Source organism: Oreochromis aureus, linkage group 11, assembly GCF_013358895.1.
Source record: "Oreochromis aureus strain Israel breed Guangdong linkage group 11, ZZ_aureus, whole genome shotgun sequence".
NCBI lineage: Eukaryota > Metazoa > Chordata > Actinopteri > Cichliformes > Cichlidae > Oreochromis > Oreochromis aureus.
Genome location: NC_052952.1, coordinates 12397971 through 12414079, shown reverse-complemented (window position 1 = coordinate 12414079; position 16109 = coordinate 12397971). Strand labels below are relative to the sequence as shown.

Genomic DNA, 16109 nt, shown 5'->3' with positions numbered 1-16109 from the left:
GATCCTTCTAATCTGAGCCAAGCATTCACCTCAATTAATCACTGGAATTGTTACACCATGGTAATACTGAAAACAATCTCCATGATCACACGCACAAACAAAATTTCAAATTGCTATCATCCATCTCACCTGCCCCTGTTAAAAGCACACAGCAAGGGTGGGGTGGGGGTGGAGTGTGTATGAGTGTGTGTGTGTGTGGGGCGGTTGTGGGGGGGGGTATAGATGGCTGAACCATTTGTTGGCTTCCTTCTCCCCCCCCGTTCCCATTCTAAAGGCCCGGCCAGCAAGATGATGGTGAAAAATTAACGGCAGGCAGCCAAACAAGTAAAAGCACCAGGGCAAAGGGATCAATGTGCGGCATCCATGGCGGGAGCAGCTATGTAAAACACTTGCCTTAAGTCAGCCGCATCCGGTTAATATTTAATCCCTCCATCCATCTCCACAAAGAGCGTTTCCCTTTTAGCTTTAGCTGCCGTTTACTTTGATTACACACAGCCGTTTGGGGGTGGATGGGGCCGGGGCGGGGAGGAGGTAGCGGGGGCAAAGCAGGAACGATAAGAGAGAGCATGGTGGGGTGATTTGCATGGGGATGGAAAAATATTCTCAGGTTTGATAATCGCTCAGAGCAGTCTAGTGCCAGTGTGAGACAGCAGAGAGGAGGTAGGCCCGAAAGAAAGAGTGAAATAAACAGAGAAAGAAGGAGAGAGAGATCTGTGATGATGAGGGGAGGAAAAAGAGGTGATGCTGAATGAAGCTTAGGAAAAACAAAACAAAAAAAAACAAACCGAGTTTCACTCCGAGGGGGTTGCCTTATTTAAAACAAGAGATATGCAAATACGGCTAGGAGTAGCAAAATAACACTGATATTATCTTCCCCGGTTATTTTCTGTGGCAAATGATTTCTAGGGAGGAAATCCAAAACTGTAACTCCCAAGTGAACATGCAAATCCATCTGCGTATTCCTGGGGAGCCTTCTCCGCTCGCTCTCATGTTGCTTCTTGCGCGTTGCTGTTTTTGCTTCCCTCCTTTAACCGACTGAAGTTTCCCATGTTTATTCTGCACCGGCGCCGAAAACTGCACATTACAGAAGCCGAGCAGTAAACTACGCAGTGGCAACAGTGTTACACACAGGCGTATAATAACTTCATATATATGCATGTAACGGTAAATTAGGTGATATTTAATTAGAAATAATGGCAAATGTAAAACTGAACTTTACGTTTCCTGCTCTGCTGCTTACTGCGCGCAGTCACCACTTGGCTGCCTGAAGCCTGTGCACATAATGCTTTCGATTACACTTTACCAATTACCGAGGGAAATGACCTACATGCCGCTGCACTGATTTAAACCCTTAAAAATTGAGAAAATATGGCAAATGTGGAACACACGCCACTTAAATTTGAGAGTTTTTTGGGGGGGGGCGTTGTTTGTTTTTTTTCCACTTTAATGCCAGAAGCCTGTCGACTCAAACGTGTTTGTCAGCCAACGGGTTTACTGGAAGGAAGCCCTCAAGATGGGCAATGGCAACTGTTCATTTTCTCACTCGCTGACCTCAGCTCCCCACTTTACAATGTGGAATAAAAAACGGGCCTGTGTTAGCCAACAGCGCGAGGAACACGGAGGGAAGAAGAACCAGCGGTTAGGTTAGTCTGCAGCTGCTGCTGTTTTGCAGAAGGTGAACTTAACATACACTGTGTATGTATGACGCACACTAGGGATAAAATGAACAAACTGCATAGCGAGCCTGATCTAGAGTTTTGCTTTCGCCTACATCTTTGCATCGTTCTGGTATTTTTCAACTACCAGAGTGCGAACCGGCCTAGAGATCGAGGTTAAAATGGGGAAAATACCGGACCTTCCAAACCTTCCACCCATCCGCCCAACACTCGCTTCACCGTGATTGCTAATACAGCGAGCTATTGATCAATGAGTGCCTGCCGCTGGCTGCTGTTTCAAAGGGGGAGAGAACAGGGGCTGCAGGGCCTGTGACAACCCTGACAAGGGTAAAGTGTTATTTCTCTCACACACCGACAGCTGGACAAGGGGTGGGGAGCGGAGGAGAGCGTTGGAGGGGAATGTTGTAGGGATGGAGGGACATGTGCGTGAGTCGGGAGGGGCAATTCGGCCGGCCAGGCAGTAATTCTTAATTGACACCTGTCAGGATAATGGCGGCAGTCACAGCTGTTGTGGGAGAATTTGTCCATCGTCCCGTTCATCTGTCAGCTTTAATGCCCATCCTAAAAGCTACACCCCACCCACCACCCACCACTCCACCCCATGCAGCAAATACACAAACACACACGCACAGATTTCATCTCCCTTCCCTATCCTAAATATCCACCTCTCTAGAGCTTCACCCACACGGCCAATCTTCTTTGGTGCTGCTGCTGGACTAAACATCGGTGCCCACCGCTGTCATCAAACCATCACACATCCATTTCCCCCCCCCCACTCCTTCCAGTTCCATAACAGAGGGGGGGGGAAACCCCACACTTAATCATTACATTGCTGTATGGATTTAAGCCACGCTGAGATAATTTAGTATTTGTTAAAAGACGTAAAAAGAACACGAAGTTCAACTCCTTCACTCCCCCAGCTGCCTCCTTTTAAGCGTTTCATTCAACCCTGACAATCTCTAAGTTTGTCCGACGAGGTACAACCAACGGGAAAAATGAGGAATTAAAAAAAAGGAAAACATATATTTCTTTTTAGCCAGCCTCATTTTTGGTTTTTTGGTTTTGTTTAGCCCCAACGCCAGAATTTCTTTTTTCTCTTTGCTTTGGATTGGCAAAAAAAGAAGAAGAAAAAAGAAGAGTATTTATCCAGAAGTGAAAGGGGTGGGTGGGACGGGGTTGAGATGAGAAACATGCTGGAGAGGGTAAAAGAGCAAGAAATAAAGGGAGACGGAGTGCTGCAAAATGAGAGGAGAGATATGTGAAAGAGTCAAAGAGAGAGAGTGAGAGAGGTAGAGGGAGATAGAGAAGAACAGAGGAAGAAGAGAGGGAGGAGAGGGAGGAGTGTACAGGGGTTGGGTGTCCCTGGATGGGGCTTTTGCTCTTCTGTAGTGGGCCCATCTCGTTTGTCTTGTTTGTTTGTTGGCATCAAAGAGCTGCCTCTCACTCCCCCTGCTAACTGATGTAATGAGTGGGTAAGCTACATGTTTTTTTTTTTGTTTTTTTTTCCTGCGCCGAGGAATTCAAATACTTATTAAACAAAATATTCTGTAATTGCTCATCTTTTATTGATAGTAGTAACATGTTAAATTTGGCTCTAGCAGACTTTCCCATAGCCTCTCGAGGAGGCACAGCACTGATCAAGAGAGCAAATTTACCCTCGGCAAATGTAATACTTTACTTAAGAAAATTTAAGATGTCAATTTTTGTGCTGTAAATGTTGCATGACTACTTCTCTTGAACGTTTCCCCTCTTATCCTCCTCATGTCTCAAATTATGTGCCAGAGGAAGGCAAAAAATAAATAAATAAAAAACACACACACACACAAAATATCAACAGTTTGTTTGTTTTTTTCATTAATGAGCTCGGAGGTCTTACATCCCTACTGTGGACCCTTAACAAACTGTAATTACTCAGCACAACACAAATATTACATAGTAATTAAGCACACTTAACAGAGAGCTGATAACGGCGACAGCAAGTCGTTTATCAAAGCTTTGAGTCCTTTCTGAAATTTCATGAAAGTTAAGAAAACGAGTTTGTTATGCTGCTGCAACATTGAAAAATGAGAACAAAAATTCTTTATTTGGGGGGAAATTGTTTTTCTATGGCAGTCAGGAATAAGACTGCTTGTCAGCCCAGTCCCAGAGGGCTGCTTTCTATCTGTTTCAGACTTGATTTTCTCAGACTAGCGTTTTTTTTTTCCTCCTTTTTTGGATCCCATGACTTGCTGCTGTTTTTATGTGCTGCAAGGCAGGCAACAAAGCACATCTGGCTTCTTTAATGATATGATTTCCCATCATACTAAGCCACCTCCATTATGACCTCCCACAGAGACATGCTGGCTGCACTTAAGCATTAGGTGTAGGTGTGTACGTGCGTTTTTGTGTGTGTACGTGCGTGCGTCTGTCTGACTGTCTGTGTTTATGGTTGACGGTGTGCATGTGTGTGTTTAAAGTGCAGTGAGGGCAACACACTGCTAGTGATGGTAGCGGCGTGCCCCGAGGGCAGGTTTTTGTTGCGAATGCCCCGAAAAGAATCAAAAAGAGGAAAAAGACAAGGAGGGGCATTAGTGGTATGGCGTGAAATCTATCTTTTACCCATGTGAACCGCGAAAGCTACATGGTTACAAGTTTGCTAATATCATCTATCTTGTAATTAGTTATTCCTGATAATCCTTTTTTTTTCTTATATTAAAAAAAACTTGTTGATCTTGAAACTGTTTTGGTAATGCTTACACAACTAATATTTGCACATTCATGCAAAAGAATTACAAGGATGATAAATGAAACTAAATCATGTAAGAAACTAATACCACACACAGACACACACACAAACACCAGGGGCACTTGTGGTGACTCGAGGCATTAGAAGAGCGAGCTGAGCAAGTTTGACCTCTGACTGGCTCAAATCCCAGATGTAAATTTAACTGCTAGTTTGGGAGGGTGGCGCAGGAGCAAAAGTGGCTATTGACGAAGTCGATCGATGCCACCTGCTAACGACGCCACCGCTCCAATTAGTGTAACCTCTAGCTGAGTCCGCACACACCGGGCTAAATAAAATGGCCAGAAAACATAGAGTACATGCGAGGTGTGTGTGTGTGTTGGGGGTGTTGGGGCTGGGATGAAACAAGGCTGCGGTGGATCGATAAGTGTTCCCACTCTGTCTGATATCCCTCCTTTTTGACTGGGAATAGTGCAGCGATATAACAGAGATATGAGAAACATGGCGCTGCTCTTGGAGCTTGTTTTCCTGCTCTTGCAGTGATGTGGGGGGTTGGGGGGGGAGGGGGGGGGGGGCAGAGGGGCAGGCCACGCTAAAAAGGATGACTAACATGGCGTGGTTACCGTTACACTCGTTGGAGTTATTCATTCCAGGAAAACTAACACCGGTCAGTGCTAAGCTACAAGCTCACACACACACTCTCACCTCATCTCTCTCCCTTTCCTCCTCTTACACACTCACACAAACATGCACACACGTCTTTTTTTTTTCTCTTTTTTCATCCAAATCTAACATAAACTTCTCATTTCTCAGAAGCTGTGCAGCCTTTGAGCCATCGGAAGTTAAGCCTTCCAACTTTCAAGCGAGACACTAGTTCCTTTCTTGAAAAATCAACTTTTCATCAAAACAAGACTGTTCTAATTCTCAGGAGGGGGGTATTCAAATCTGGCAACACTGAGTTTTTTCAATAAAACACACACACACACACACACCTAGAGCCAGTGCAGTATTCCTCAGGACACCGGTGCAGACAGAAGGGTGAGTTGATGTCTGTGTGTGTGTGTGGAGGGGGGGGTGTCACATAAATCTCAGCGTGCTGATTATTTCGAGGGGAGAATATCACATAACAGCATCGTCAAGTAAGAGCACAAAGGTCGCTGTGTAATCTTAGCTACCCCGGGCATGCAAAATCATTAATCCCCGGGCACTGTGATTCTCCAGCTCGGAATAAACTGGAGGCCTTCAGCGAGGCGGGCGACTACAACACCGAGCTGGGAGAACGTTCAGCCAAAGTACGAGGAGGCCGTTCTATGAAGTGGCGGTGATTTACTGGCAAGGGTGGGGGTGGCGGGGCTGGTGGGGCCGCAACACATGCAAAAGTGTAAAAACTTCAACAGAACGTCGAGATTTTTAAAAATGGTTCCCGGGATTACTCTGGAGCGCTGATGCATCAGGCGGTTAGAACAGGCCTCAGTCGTGTCATTAATACAAAAATAAATAAATCTCTCGCAAGAGTTGAGAAATTTCCACTGAGAAAATTCCAGCAGAAAATAAGAGGAAACTTCACGAAAAATGCACTGCATTAATGATAATAATAGTAATTTTTAAAAAAACAACACGTAAACGATTTTCGTCGTAACCGAAAGAATTCAAATGAAAATAAAAACAATGGGACAAGCAGAAAATTAGCAGAGAACAGAGGGATAGCCTGCAATGTGCTGTGGCTGGTCTGGCTCGCTTATTGCAAGGTTATAGGAGGTGGTGAGGATGGGGGCGTGTGTGTGTGTGTGTGTGTGTATGGGGGGGTGGGCCTTACTGAGGTCATTAACTGGCATTGTCTCCTGATGTGATTAGTCAGGTAGCAAAGTCCATTTGTCACCTGCACAGGCAAATTGAGTTGGTGCTGCACTAGGGGCTATGGGGACTGTATAATATCAACTTGATTACATCAAGGCAGCTGTGGACTTGACACCTTACTGAATTTGTCAGCATTAATCGTTAGGGCCTGTCACAAATCCATCAGCTCCACAGATAATTAGGGCTCTCTCTAATGAAGCCAACGGGAAGCAACCTTACCCCCACCACCACCACCAACACTACCCCTTCCCCACTCTATACACACTCACACACACACCGTTTCTCTTATAATTAACCATCATGCAACGGAACAAGAGCGACCATCTCGTCGTCTCTTTTCCCTCGTCTTCCTCATGTAAGACTATGCAAGCCTGCCTACCATGAAAGGCAGGCTTACTTTTTTTGGTTTTTCCTCCTGGCCTCTTTACCTTTAAACCAAGGCATCGACTGTACGGGGTGCACGTAGTAATGCACAACAGGAGCATCCATCTTTGCACAAACAAGAACACCAGGGTGTGTGTATATATATATATATATATATAAATATTTTTTCACAAACTTGCTGATTCAGGTTTGCAAAGTTTCTTCAAGTTTTGGTTTCCATGTTCTGGAATTCCTGCGTGTGAATTTCCTGATGAAAATTATGAAGCAACAGGAAGCGTAACAACGAGTGCTGCATTTTCATTCCATCGGTGGAATATGTCATTAATGGGGGTTTTTTGTCATCTAAACAGCAGTCTCACACACACACACACACACACACACACACACACACAGAGATACTTCAAAATGATCCTAAGAAATCCTGTGATAATTTTCTTTGCAAAAAAACAAAAACAAAAACATTATTGTTTAAAAAAAAATTTCATTTGCGGAAACAGTAAAATTTACTGCAAAATAAAACAATCGGTTAACAACCCGATCAAAGAAAAGTTTTAACATGGGAAGCTCAAGCAACCCGAAAATTCAGCTCTTTGCCAAGAAGCTGCCTAAGAAGTGCACAGTGTATGAAAATTAAAAGGGAAATGTGCACATCTGATTATGTACTTCAAAGAAATAAAACTGTTAAGAAAATGTTTTGCTGTTTCTGATTTGCAAAATACAACTTTGCATGGTGCGGCCTTGAAACATAACGCACCAAATAAAAGTCTCCACAAGCTTTACAAAGTGAGAATGAAAAAAGAGGCCGTCCACACAAGTCTGCTATTGTTGTTTTAATTGTCTGACTCCTGATTTCCATGCCTAGTCCCACTATGAGCTATTTCCTCTTTGAGCAGTAGCACACAGAGGAAGCCACAGGTCAGTACGAGCTCCCAGTGGAGCATCGGGCTAGCCTGGTGTGTAAGTCGGTGTGTGCACGCGTATCAGCGTGACTGCGTGTTAGTCAGTCGCTTCTGGAAGCGTGGAGTGGAGGGCGTTATCTCTGACCGGCCATCGTGTTCGTGAAAGAATGGAAAACATCCCGTTTGCCAAGCTGTGATTGACCATTACAACCCATGATGTGCATGGCACTCAGTGGACGTTGTAATGGATCAATGGTTTGTGTGTATGTGTGTGTGGTGTGTGTGTGGCAGGAGAAAGGAGGGGAAGGGAGGGGTCACAGAGATGTCATGTTTTTCATGCCTCCATCTACATGCAGAAACCTAACGGGAGTCACTCTGCTCCCATCGTGGCCAACCTTTTCCAGGGGGATATTTTGCCAAAACAACAGCGGTGACTGCTCTCTCCGTCTCACACACACAAATGCAGAAAGGTACAGCGAGACTCGGTATATAAATCTCGATTCTTGCTTCGCAGTGTGGGCCAGAAAACATATTACAGGTTGCCACAAAGGCAAACGAGAAAAGGCGAAGTTAACAGCGAGCACCGGTTGAATGTTCATCCGTCCTACACTCCTTCTCATCCTCCTCCTCATCCTCATCATCACCACCACCATCATCTTCATCATCGCCAGCTCTCTGTTTAAAATGATAAAACCTGCTGAGTTCAAAGTCTTCGTCGGCTGGCCCTCCTGTTCGACCCGCTTTGCACCTCATATTTCAAAATCTCTTTAAAATTCTGTAACTGTCTTTTGTTCACTCCAGTTGTTAATGCCTAACTTCAAAGGCTCGGCCTCATTAGCACAGAGGTAGAAACCCCTGTCACTCATTTACATTTGTTTAAAGGCTGCAGGGAGACAAGAGGAAAAAGGGGGAGTCCACATCCAAACCACTAGAAGTCAACCTTGTCGGTCCTCTGCCAACACCTGGCTTTATCAGTTGGTCACATTATAAAAATCATATCCAGCAGTGGACCTCAACTGTGGGCTGATTCTTGCAGCGAATAAGGGAGGAATATTTTGGACGAGGACAGCCAGAATCTTCCATATTTTCATCTAAGAGTATATAGGAAGAGGAGGGGAATTCAAATACCTGATTTTTTTTTTAAAGAGTGTTGGGGAATTTCTTGCAATTGAACATACACACAGTGCTTTCATCTGCTTTCTGTGCATGCACATTTGAAGAAATAAGGTGATTTTTTCCACCACAATTCCCAACTTTTTTCTTTATCCTTTTTTCTTTTTCTTCGTTTTTTTTCTTTGCTTTTCAGTTCCTGGTTAAAAGTAGGGTTGTGCATTTAAGTGGCTACCAGAAGCATGCTTGTCTTCATGGAGGGATTTATTGATGTTTATCAGGGATGAATAGATCAAAGACTGCCACATGACAGACGATCAATCACGCATCAAATCAAGGGTGGCAATCCTCTAATAAAATAAAAAAGAAAGGAAAAACCAGCTCTCGCCCGTTTTTCTCCCCCCTTTCTTTCCCAGTCAATTATTCATCATTACTCACTCTTGAACCTCAAAAACTCCCTTTTATCCCCATAACATGCCATTTAGTTTATCTCACCATTCTTAATAGAACTTTCCTGGCACAGGAGGATTTCAAAAAAAATCTCAAAGTGGCATTGCGCAGATACGTGCGTCATTTGCGCAATTAGATACATTTTAAACACAACAGTGTGTCCAGGGCTGAGTTGAGCGCTGTGTTATTAACACAAATAATTTAATTTAAACCATAAGTTGTAAAATAATAATAATACTGGTAATAAATCGCAGCATGCAGTACTGCTAAAGGAAAAAAAGGTGGAAGGAGAGACTTCCAATTGGCACTTGGAAATAAAAACTAGTTGGTTACTGGGATGAGAAATGGTCGTAATGGAGGGGCGGGTTCTACCTGCTGATCGCCGCGGCTCTTGCTGCTTTCTCCTCGGCATAGTGACCGTCGCGTTCCACGGTGCTTCTCATGCAGGAATTACAAACAAATGGAGTCTTATCAGTTTTGAAAAATCATCCCGTTTTTCGGGGGAGGGGTGTTGTTGATCTCTGAGCTGAGAATGTCTCTTCAAACCGGCTGCTCTTTTTTGGATGTGATAGCTGGGTCGGCTTCAGCGAGACTGAGCTCAAAAATTACGAAGGGATTCGGCCAGCTCCTGACACCTTCACGTCCATTAAAAATCATCTTCCTTCATCTCTCTCGTGGCAGAGTACGAAAAGAAGCAAAAAACCAGCACCTTGAAACCCAAGTTTTCGGTTCACTCCCTTTGGGGGAAAAACAAAAAAAATCCCCCTAATCTCCAGTGCTGTTTGGAGGGGGACGATAGTTTGCTGCGCCTTTTACGCACACCAAAACTAAAAAGAAAAAAGAAAAGAAAGAGATTTCTGGCGGTAACCAAACAAATAAGTCCCGAGTGCACACCTCTGATAAGTAATGTATCCTTGTGTTTCCTTCCGTTCTTTTGCCACAGACCTGAAAGAGAGAGAATGGAAAAGGAGAAGAGAGATAGACAGGCATTAGATGGGTTAATGTCAATCCCGTCACCACCACGCCACCTCAGCCCGGATCCAGCCTCACCAGTCCGGCGGAGACTTTTTTCCTCCCTCCCCTTCTGCCCTCTTTCTCTCCCACAGAAGGGGAAAAATAATTAAATAAAATAAATGGAGACGAGTAGGCTTTCTCTCGTACTTACGTTTTAAGAGTCGTGAAAATGATTTTCACCGCTCATCTGATCGCATGTTGGACAGAGTCGGGTTTTTTTTTTTTTTTTTTGGAGGGGTGGTTGATGCGGTGGAGAGGATATCACTTGAGAGAGAGGGGAAACAAGACGCAGGCGCATCCAAGCTTCGCCAACAACAGATCAGATCGACATGGACTAAAATATTTGTCTCTTGAAAAAGCCACAAAAAAAAGACGGGGGGCAAAAACTCCAGGGACTGATCCGCGGTCTCTCAAAAAAAAGAAAAAAATGGGAACGCGGCGGATCCAGAAGCTGTTTCAGACAGTCTCAACTGATAGACAGACGCATCGAGTGGCTTTTCCTGCTACATTTTTACTCCTCCCCTCTCCACAAGCGTCACCCCTGACAGAGGAGCCTACCTGTCAATCTTTTTAATTGTCTTGTTTTCCCCCTCTCTCTCTCTCTCTCTCCTTCTCCCTTTGCTTAAAAAAGAAGCCAAACCTCCGACAAAAGGATATGATCCTCTCAAAACTTACTGCGAGATCAGCTAACAAAACCAAACTTATCCCAACACCTCTTGCAAACTATCAAAAACAACAAGGCTCACTACTTAAGTCTGAGCTTTTTGCAACTCAGGTGACATCTTAAGATCGCCTGGTAGTGACACGGCACGAGTTAGGGCACGACTCTTGCTCCCGCTGACGCTTTAATATCCCCCAGTGCGCTCCGGCAGCGCTGTTAAGAATAGATCCTTCCAGAAAAATGACAGTCAGATGACAACAGATGATAACACAGCTGCATGGAAGGAGCAGGCAAAATAAATAAATAAACAAATAATGGAATGAGATGAAAACAAGACACTTTCACAAAATCGCCTGTGGGAGCTTTTTGGTTACAGGTGTAGTGTGGGCAGAAACATCTCTCCTATGACGCTCACAACATTTAGTATTAGGAAGAAAAGGAAAAAAAAAGGCGCCAGTTAAACGGGAGCGCATTCAGTGCACGCTCGGACCGTGATTTTTGTTATTTGTAGGTGTTGGAAAAAGATCCGATGGGTTGGCGTTCTTTTCGTGGGAGTGAAACGGCTGAGGATAGCCTGTGTGGGGAGACGAGGATTGATTTGTTTCACCTTAGTAGGAAGTGAGTGTTGTGTCCGGGAAGGGGAGGGACTCCCGACGACAAGTCTGAGGCGCTGCTGTGCTCCACGCTGGGGATGCACCAGTGCAATGTTTTAATCCTAAACTCGATCCCCCGCTTGTTTGCTTTGCGTAAGAGTCACGCTACGACGCATCGCGCTTTTTTTCTCCCCCCCTGTTTTTTTTAAATTATTTTTTGGTCTAAAAGCTCGTTTGGCTCGGCTCAGCCTGGCCCGGGCCTGGCCTGCACGCCGTGCGTGTGCAGAGGGGAGGCTTCTGGTGCAGGCTAATGGCACCTGATCGACCTAATCACAGGCACGAGCACGCGTCAAGTTTGGTCGTGAACTTTGTCACATTTTGCAATCATGTCCAGGGCGCTGTTGGCGAGAAACGGCAGGAGAGCACTACCGCTAATCTACGGGGGGCGCAGAGGCACCGACACACTTTCAGGAGTTCATCTGGCTGCCAGGCGCTTCATCGTAGATATGTCCTACTCGGCGCACTTCATGGATTTTAAAGGATCCTCCATAGCGAGCAGCATGAAAAAGCTGGTAGTCACCAAGCTTAGCCCGAATTTCAGAGAGGCCGTTTCTACGCAAACCGTGGCCGTTCCGACACCCGGAGACGCGGACTTGCTGGTCAGAAATCGGTAAGTTGTTTTTGGTGACGGTGGGAACACACGGACTCTGTTTTTCTGTCGGTCGGAAAAGCGTTAGGTGACCCGAAGCGTCTTTTTTCTTTCTTTCTTTTCTTTTTCTTTTTTTAAAATGCCGATCTGTCAGGAGATTGTTGAGAAGTTATTAAACGGCTCCGCTTACCTCGAATCACCCATGTCCAGCACCTGCGATCACCCTCATCATTATCATCATCATCATCGCCACAAGATGGAAAAATACGTGAGGAATAAGCGCTGTACTGTAATTCCAAGTTCCGCCCTCTCTGCATTTGTCTATCAATCCATCTCGGCATCTCTCTCTCTCTCTCTTCTATCGCTCTCTCTCCCCTGCTCTCTCTCTCTCTCTGTCCTGTCTCTACGTCACCAACCTGCAAACAGAAAGTCATGGGGGGGCTCAGGCTGGCATCAAGAGATGGAGATGATGGAGAAGGCGATGGGAGTGCTACACGGCGCTGGAATTGCAGCATCATTTCTTTCATTCACAGCAGCAGAAGGCAGAGTGTATCCAGGAGTCTGTTGTACGGGCTCTGTTGTGCTTGAACAGAGTCGGCGTTATTACAGTAACAGATAAATGAAATTAAAGCCAAAAAACATACATTAATGCTTTTTTTTTTTTTAATAGTTGGATTTCTGCATAAATTTCTGATTCCACCTCACTCTGCTTTCAGGTTCCTACAACATTGCTGGCTGTGTGCGCCTGATGTGGTTTTTAATGTTAAGTCAGCTTTACATCAGTCTACCTCAGGGTTTACTGCTGTATTTACTGCCAATAAAATACAGTCCTCCCCGAGACTGAGTGTAAAACATACAACATTAGGATCTTATTAGCTTGTAAGACAGTCGCTTGGTGCACCGAGACCTTTGACCGTCCGGGTCGTCTGTGCCAGTGATGCATCACAGTCATGGGAAGATGTTTTAACTAACAGGAGAAAGTAAACCGGAGAACACTTTGTCCCGTTTATCACGGTGTAAGAGAAATTTTAAAGGAATATAAAATACAGAAGAAGAGTGTGAGCAGTTTTTATTTAAAGAATTCATGGCTGCAGTGAAAGGAGGAGACTGAGCTTTAAAAAAATATACATATATATATATATATATATATATATATATATGAGTAAATAAATAAAATGCGTGCAGAAATATTTTACATGTACTACAACCCTTCACTTTCAAGACTCCAGGTGTCCCTCAGCATCTTATCTGAGCCATATGTGCACATAAATTTGGTCACGAACATGCAAAGGACACAAGTCGTATAAAATTGCAAGACGTGTCTTTTTGTAGTTTTCTGGACTTTCTGGACTGGATTTATTTTTTATCCCCAAGTGTAGCATTTATCAATACACTGTATCTTATTTTGTAATTTCAGTGGAACCAGTGTCAAATTATTAGGCTCGCTATCATTTAACAGAGCATTTTGGGCAAACCTGTGTTACCTGTTTGAAAAGTTTTTCTAGGGCTTAGGCTTGCACAGACTGAGACTTTATTGTTACAGATCCCCTGCTAATTTGGAGTGTTATTTAAACTCAGACGCATTGCTAGTTTATGCACATGCAAACAGTTTGTACCTTTTTGATAATAAAATAATACGTCGCCGTGAGGAAACTGATTCCATAGATGTGAAGAAGTCAAACCAAGGCGTTTTGTTATATCGGTGCCACCCATCTATAAACCACAGAAGCATTATCTGGGAGCTCAAAGTACACGTGTGACATGCACGGTAATGAGGCACAGCGTGCGTGCCGCTCTAAAAGACAGTAAATGATTTATTTATACGTTCCTTTCTCACATATTTGTTTCCAGCATGTTACAAAAGTAAGATGAAAACAACCGTCTTCATGTTGAGGCAAGAAGCAGCTATCTGAATTTTTTTTTTTTTTTTTAAAGTGCAGTTTGTTGTTGGTGTCTCTGAAGACAATGAATCATGACATCATGCAATGTGTTTTGTGATACAAACCTTTCCCTGTCAGTGCAGGACTTTTCTTTCCGAGCAAAGAGAAGGAAAAGAGAAAAAATAACTCATTGCCAAAACAAACCAAAGTGTTTGGGCCCTGTGCGCGCCCGTCTGCACAACAAGGAAGTTGACCTTCATACAGGATTTCAGGAAATATGTGCTTACGCTAATAACCGCACAAAACCCCGTTAACTGAAATGCAATGTTAATGTATCCATTTTGCTCAGCACATGCTGATGTAGCAGATTTATTTCCCTAACTTTTAATCCTCAATTATTTTTCTCTTGTGTTTCAGTTTTGTGGGAATCAACGCCTCAGACATTAATTACTCAGCGGGCCGTTACGACCCTTCGGTGAAGCCTCCCTTTGATGCAGGTTTTGAGGGCATTGGGGAGGTTGTCGGCCTTGGCCTTAGCGCAAGCTCCCGCTACACCGTCGGGGATACTGTGGCCTACTTCGGGAGTGGTGCGTTTGCCGAGTGCACGGTGGTCCCAGCCAAGGAAGCTGTGCCTGTTCCTGCGGTGAAGCCAGAGTTCCTCACCCTTTTGGTCAGCGGTGCCACGGCTTATATTGCCTTAAAACGTCTGGGCGACCTGGCTAAAGGTGAGACTGTCCTGGTCACGGCGGCCGCAGGAGGAACGGGACAGTTCGCTGTGCAGTTTGCCAAGCAGGCTGGTTGCCATGTCATTGGGACCTGCTCGACCAACGAGAAAGCCGGTTTCCTCAAATCCATCGGCTGCGACAGGCCGATCAACTACACCGCTGAAGACTTGGCTAAGACCCTGAAGAAAGAGTATCCACAAGGCATAGACGTGGTCTATGAGTCAGTCGGAGGGAGCGTCTTAGAGCTCGCAGTAAACAGTCTGGCCAATAAAGGCCGGCTGATAGTGATTGGCTTCATCTCAGGGTACCAGAGCGCTTCAGGGATCCCACCTTTCAAAGGAGGAACGCTACCAGTCAAGCTGCTCCAGAAGTCGGCCAGCATTCGGGGTTTCTTCTTGCCCCACTTCTTAGGTGACTACAGGGAGGCTATGAGTAGCATGATTCAGATGTTTGCCAAAGGGCAGCTAGTGTGTGAGGTGGATTTCGGTGATTTGGCAGAGGAGGGGAAATTTGTAGGCTTGGATGCGGTTTTCCGGGCAGTCGACTACATGTATGCAGGGAGAAACCTGGGCAAAGTCGTGGTGGAAGTGGCACCACCGTCTGTTAGTAATAGCAAGCTGTGATTTAACTGATTGTAGATGCACTTAAGAATTCACACTTGAAATTACAATGATTCAGTCAATAATGTATATTTGTGTAGTTTAATGAAGTATTTATAACCACAGAAAAGCTTTTTATTTTTGTAAAATGACTGATGATGCAGCCCAGTAACTAAAAATAATGCCATGAATAAACATACAGCAACTTTGGAAAGTGATTTGGGGTTGTTTTTGTTTTTTCTTATGTGCACATTCACTCAGCCGTCAATATATTCAGCACAGAATTTAATATAAAATATTTAAAGTTTTAAAGAAGTTTGTGCTAATCAAAAGTCACCACATATTGAAGCTCAGAAACAAAAGCTAAGGTTTTTTTCACCTCCACAAAATTTCCCGTGCCGTTTCCCCCCACACCTTCCGTCCAGCTCCGAAATCATGTTAGACCTGCTGCCATAATGCGCTTGCTTTTGGCGCTCTCGAGCACTTTATCTACCATAAATGTTTTATGATAGACTTCATTGTTTTTCTAATAGGGCCTTACATTGGTATGTGCTTGTCAAAAGTGAGTGCTGCTCCAGGTGTGCTTGGCATTTCATTGCCTGTTTGTGGCTGACAGAAACGGCATTCACACAATCAATCTTTTCATTCACATGCCCCGAAGCTGCACATAATAAAAAAAAAATTAGTCCAGCTAACCAGGAGTTGGGCTAGAAAATGTCATTATTTTCTTCCACCGTGAGTAAAAAAAAAAATCACTCATAGTGAATGCTCTGCGATATGCCCTTTGACACGTTTTTTTTCCATTTCCATTTTTTGAATTTAATTTGGCTTTTTGAAACAACAAAGCCTTAAAAAATACCATTTAAAGTTTAATCACATTGCACTTATTT

General features: G+C 44.3%; 2 protein-coding genes across 3 annotated transcripts in view; one reads left to right on the top strand and one right to left on the bottom strand.

Moving 5' to 3' along the window:
* LOC116326758 (teashirt homolog 1) overlaps positions 1-16109 on the bottom strand; it is a 39730-nt gene that overhangs the window by 23348 nt on the left and 273 nt on the right. Inside the window, exons 2-3 of one of the 2 annotated variants that reach the window (XM_039619339.1) lie at positions 12206-12431; positions 9471-10043 (exon numbers count right to left, since the gene is read on the bottom strand). In XM_039619339.1, the coding sequence (XP_039475273.1) occupies positions 9471-9510 (40 nt within the window). In that variant the 5' untranslated portion in view covers positions 9511-10043; positions 12206-12431. Of the gene's footprint in view, positions 1-9470; positions 10044-10263; positions 11089-12205; positions 12432-16109 lie in introns of those variants that run through there. The other variant, XM_031748173.2, reaches the window with a different exon arrangement.
* On the top strand, positions 11411-15437 carry LOC116326762 (prostaglandin reductase 3). The gene is made up of 2 exons (XM_031748178.2): positions 11411-12036; positions 14313-15437. The coding sequence occupies exons 1-2, from the start codon at positions 11753-11755 to the stop codon at positions 15241-15243; spliced, it is 1215 nt and encodes a 404-aa protein (XP_031604038.1). The 5' UTR covers positions 11411-11752; the 3' UTR covers positions 15244-15437.